The sequence below is a fragment of the Anopheles bellator genome, chromosome 2, assembly GCF_943735745.2.
Source record: "Anopheles bellator chromosome 2, idAnoBellAS_SP24_06.2, whole genome shotgun sequence".
Lineage (NCBI taxonomy): Eukaryota > Metazoa > Arthropoda > Insecta > Diptera > Culicidae > Anopheles > Anopheles bellator.
In genome coordinates this window covers 47,449,085-47,453,632 of record NC_071286.1, presented here as the reverse complement: position 1 = coordinate 47,453,632, position 4,548 = coordinate 47,449,085, and the positions used below count along the sequence as shown (strand labels likewise).

The window sequence follows — 4,548 nt, the reverse complement described above, 5'->3', positions numbered from 1 at the left end:
TTTGATAAGAAAAAATCAGGCAATACTTTACTGTTACCGCACGTAACCAAACTAAATTTGCAGCGATAAATTGACGTTTGGCAAATTGTATCCTGGTCGTTCTGTTTACCACAAAACAGGAAATTGTTTCCTAGGGTCCACACAAACATCTACAGCTCGATGTAATCTCGCAAAGTAAGATACCTTTCGACCCAACTCAACTTTCGTGGAATATTTCCAGATCCGTGAACTACTGAAACCGTTTCCCAGCACCCGGGACCCCTCGCGATCGCAAAAACAAAACTACCGACGGTGTTCGTGTTCGAGGAGTAAATATAAACCATTTATTCGTCTTCGCGTCCTATCGCAGCGCACACAATGGCAATGTCTGATGTAAAGTAACGTCCCTTAAGTTATCATGCACACGGTTCCAAAATATAAAACTATACGAATAAAACATCACATTCAGTCGAAGGTAGGACAAACCGCTGGCCGGGAGCGCCAAGTATCGCAGTCCTGCCAGGATTTGGCCGTCGCAGGACCTTGCGCGAGGAACACAAGTACCGTGTAACGAGATCGGATTGGCAATTGCAATTGGGGCCCGAGCTCAGATGATTCTGCGGCTTCAAGCGATTGCTAGGGACTGCGGCTCGGGTCGTAACGCCTGATGCGCCAGCTCGTGCGGATGCAGATGATGTACCGGGCGCACCGGGGACAACGCGGATGGCGGCGGATGATGCGTCCCGTGATGGTGCACGTGGTGAGGATGGTGATGAAAGGCGGCTGCCCCGGCCGATTGTAGGAAGTAGGCCGACGACGGTAACTTGCCCAGTGGCAGGAGCAGCGGATGCACCGGGACTCCCGACCCGTAAGGAGCCTGGCCGAGTGCTGCGGCAGCGGCGGCCACCTGCTGCTGGTGGTGATGCTGCATGACCACGGCGTACTCGTTGAACGCGGAAATGTTGCTCATAAACTGCTGCTGGCTTAGATGGCGCAGTTGGTTAATCTGCTGCTGCTGCTGCTGCTGCTGGTGCTGATGGTGCTGGAGATGATGCTGTGGCAGGATACGCTCGCTCTCCTCGGAATCGGAACAGCTGTCTGGCTCGATCAGACTTTCGATCGTGAACGATCGCTTTGGTTTGGGTGGGTTTGGCGTGCTGACCGGAGTGGCCGGAACCGGTACGACCTTACTGACGATGGCGGGCGACTCGGAGCGCAGGGGAGCGGAGCATACTGATGGCTGGTGTTGGCCGACCGCCAGATCTTCCGGTGGCGAGAGTGGCGGGGATATCGGCGCATACAGCACGTTCGGGGGCGACAGACTGGTGGTGGTGGTAGTGCTGCCACCGAGCGGTTCCGTCAGCGGCGGATAGTAACCCGGTGAGTCGTGGTACGTCGGGGCCCCGGTTTGTGCCAGGAAGAAGCGATTCATGTTGGCGAGCGCCACAAACTCCTCGTTCAGCCAGTCCTTATCGGTTTGGTGCAGCTTGAAGCGCTTCCGGCGCCGGAGCAGGCTGCCATTCTGGAACATGTCGAATGCCTTCGGGTGGAGCGTCCAGTACGCACCCTTGCCGGGTCGGTCCGGTCGGCGAGGGACCTTGATGAAGCAATCGTTGAAGCTAAGGTTGTGCCGTAACGAGTTCTGCCAGCGCTGCGTGTTGGTACGATAGTACGGGAACCGATCGGTGATGAACTTGTAGATGTCGTTTAACGAAAGCATTTTCTCGGGCGAGGACCAGATCGCCATCGCCGTGAGCGAAATGTACGAGTACGGTGGCTTCTGATCGCCGTAAGAATCGCGCGAAGGACGAGGCATTTTGCGGACACACAAGCGCACAGGATTTCACTCGCGCGATGTAACGGTTTTTCGCACTTAACTCGCCAAGCACCGTGTAAACTCTGAGACGTCTTTGTCACTGAGGTCCTTGTTCGATTGACCCACCCAAGAACCGAGAGCGGCGGAGAACTCGCGCGCCGATCCGTTTCCAACAGTTGCTCGAAAAAGACTAACCGCTGGTCAGGTGGCCGGTTCTGAAGAATACGAAACGGGCCTACCCACACACCAACACATGGGCCCAGAGCAACCGTTCGATCAGCCTATCAAAAGCGCCCGTGCGAAGGTAGCCACGGAAAACCCACACAGCCAAAGCCATGAATGGCCATTCAATCGCTCCACGCGTTTCCCCTACCTTCGCCACGTTCGAACCACGAAGGGGCGGAGCTTACGCGAAACACGGGCGCGCGCACTCACACCATCGCAGAAGTCAGCGATGGAGTCGTTGCTCGGAAAATCAATGTTTGGAGAAGCATCCCCCTATCTCTGTCTGGGTCCGCCGCAACACAAATCAGACGGACCGACAGAAAGAGACCGCGTCCGAGCGGAAGGACGGAAAAATGGAGGAGACGAGCGAAACCGAGCCGCCGCGGCTAGAATAATCATTTATTTAGCGATGTAGTGCGATAAATAAATCAAATAGTTTATCGAGCGCGAGAGCGAGAGCGCCACAACACATACACACACTCGTTTCGCCACCATCGGATCGCACGAAGTGTTTTTCTTTTCGTGGCCGGCTCCCTTTTTTTCCTGGGGCCCGGGGTGGTGGTGGTCTGCGGAGCTCCGACTCCCAGGAAGCGGCGGGAAGCGCTCGGAAAAGCCGCGCCGTCAAGCCGCGGCGCTTTCAGTCGTTTGTTTCGTGGTAAATTGACAGAAAATTTAATTGAATTATTTTCTTCCGTCACTTCCCGCACACATACACAAGTGAGGGGGTCGCCGGAGCGAGTAATTCTGTTTCGAAAACGAGGATGTTCGTCCGGGCGAGTGGGACTGGCCGAGTTTCCCTAGGGCGAGATTGGAGCTCACTCGAATGGGTTTTCGCACAGCTTCGACCTGGGCCCTTCATAAAATCAATAGGACAGCAACCGGTCCCGTGCCAGCCCATCGGGGCCGTTTCCATTCCAAACCATCGTCCGAAATAACCGGCTGTCGATGGAACACATTTGTTCACATTTCTTCTCGAGAGGCTCCAGCTGTAATATCTTCGCTTTCTGGCTCACGTGCTATCTTGCTGGATTGATGCGATAACGGTTCTCAAAAATCAATTCATTTGCAGAAAAATGAATGGCGAACGAAATCCGCAAATCACGTACCAATCTGGTCCAGAAACCCCTGGTGTTGATCGACGGGCGCCGGGTTCGAGTTTTCGAAGCTACGAAAATTTCAATTTTCGTGTTTTATCTAGCGTAAAATTGAAAATGCACGAGTTGAATTTGCGGGAGCGGGAACCAAAAACCTGAAAGTCGTCAAACGGCTCCAGTTGCGGTCCCTTTTGCCGGACGGATTCTGCCCATATCTCCGTTATAGTTTAATGCATTTTAACAAACTGCGCCACTCTGGTCGTTCGCCTCAATCTCGGCTCAACCATGACTTCGGCTCTGTTCAATAAATGTACTGTAGAAGCCCAAGTCAGCCCAAGTCAGGTACAAAGTTCCCCATTCATGCGCCGGACAAAAACATCTGCAACCGTCACCCGTTCGGACAAGGCTGGCGATTTGGTGCTGCTTTTCCCAACACTTGACACACTCCGGTGTGTCGTGCGCGAATCAACTGCCACGAGATTGTAATTCTGATATGGAACATTTTTCATCATCAAATGTGTGATTACTGGTGGCCAACCGCGGGGCCTGGTACGGCCAATCGACCGACGGAAGCAATGGGGACGATGACGACGCCGCCTTTAGGGGGCCGAAAGGACGGATTTTGCACCATGCGCAATCAAAAACAAGATGAATGAGCTCGTGATTATGGTTGCGGTTTTGTCCCGGCCAGTCCGCCGCCGGGCCGGGCAGTCAATCGGTAAGTAGCTGCTGCTCGATAAAGCCACCGCTTGATTCACCCGCAGTACGGCAAGTTGCGGATTTCTTGCTTTTCGATTGCCGCCTTCGGTCGGTGGGGCTTTGCGAGTCCAGAAAGTTGTAACAAAATCGGGTACAAAGTAGTCTCGGCGAGTGGTCATTTGTCGCCGCAAAGATTTGTCGATAGACGGGGCCGGAGGATTTCACGTGGGAACGGAATTTATGTTTGATTTGGGTAAGGTGTTCCTACCGATGTACAGTGCTACGCCAGCAGATGGTATCAACCGGGCAACGGCACGGTGCAGTTGTCCGGGGGTATTTGTGGCGATGAAATGTGCCCTTCATTGTCGTCGATTGTGGTAAATTAAATTGACTTCTTTATCTGCAGGTGCCGCAGCCGCGCTGCCATTGTTTTCTTTGGACATTGAGTGGCGTGAGAAAGATGGGCCAACCACAGCCGCCCTTTTCAGGGCGCAGTACGCCATTCCCAGATAGAATGTAAGGTCTAATAAATATTTACTTGATCGATCTGTTTCGCCTTGGTAGTTGCGGTATAGCAAAAGAAGTTTAACGGGTAACGGCCTAACCCTGTTCCGTTTCTTTGTATAAATAATCTTGGAATGATAATCCTTTCTGCGCACATAGCACTAGTGGAAATCATCGCGGGGATCGGCGCCGAAGGGTCCCCGAAAGACGACTGGCTTATAATTAAAACTA

General features: G+C 53.2%; 1 protein-coding gene across 1 annotated transcript; it reads right to left on the bottom strand.

Annotated features, from left to right (window-relative positions):
• Window positions 1–478: 478 nt before the first annotated feature.
• LOC131210564 (fork head domain-containing protein FD4-like) lies at window positions 479–1,798 on the bottom strand. Its single transcript, XM_058203829.1, has one exon. The coding sequence runs from the start codon at window positions 1,793–1,795 to the stop codon at window positions 605–607; it is 1,191 nt and encodes a 396-aa protein (XP_058059812.1). The 5' UTR covers window positions 1,796–1,798; the 3' UTR covers window positions 479–604.
• Between the last annotated feature and the right edge of the window lie 2,750 nt (window positions 1,799–4,548).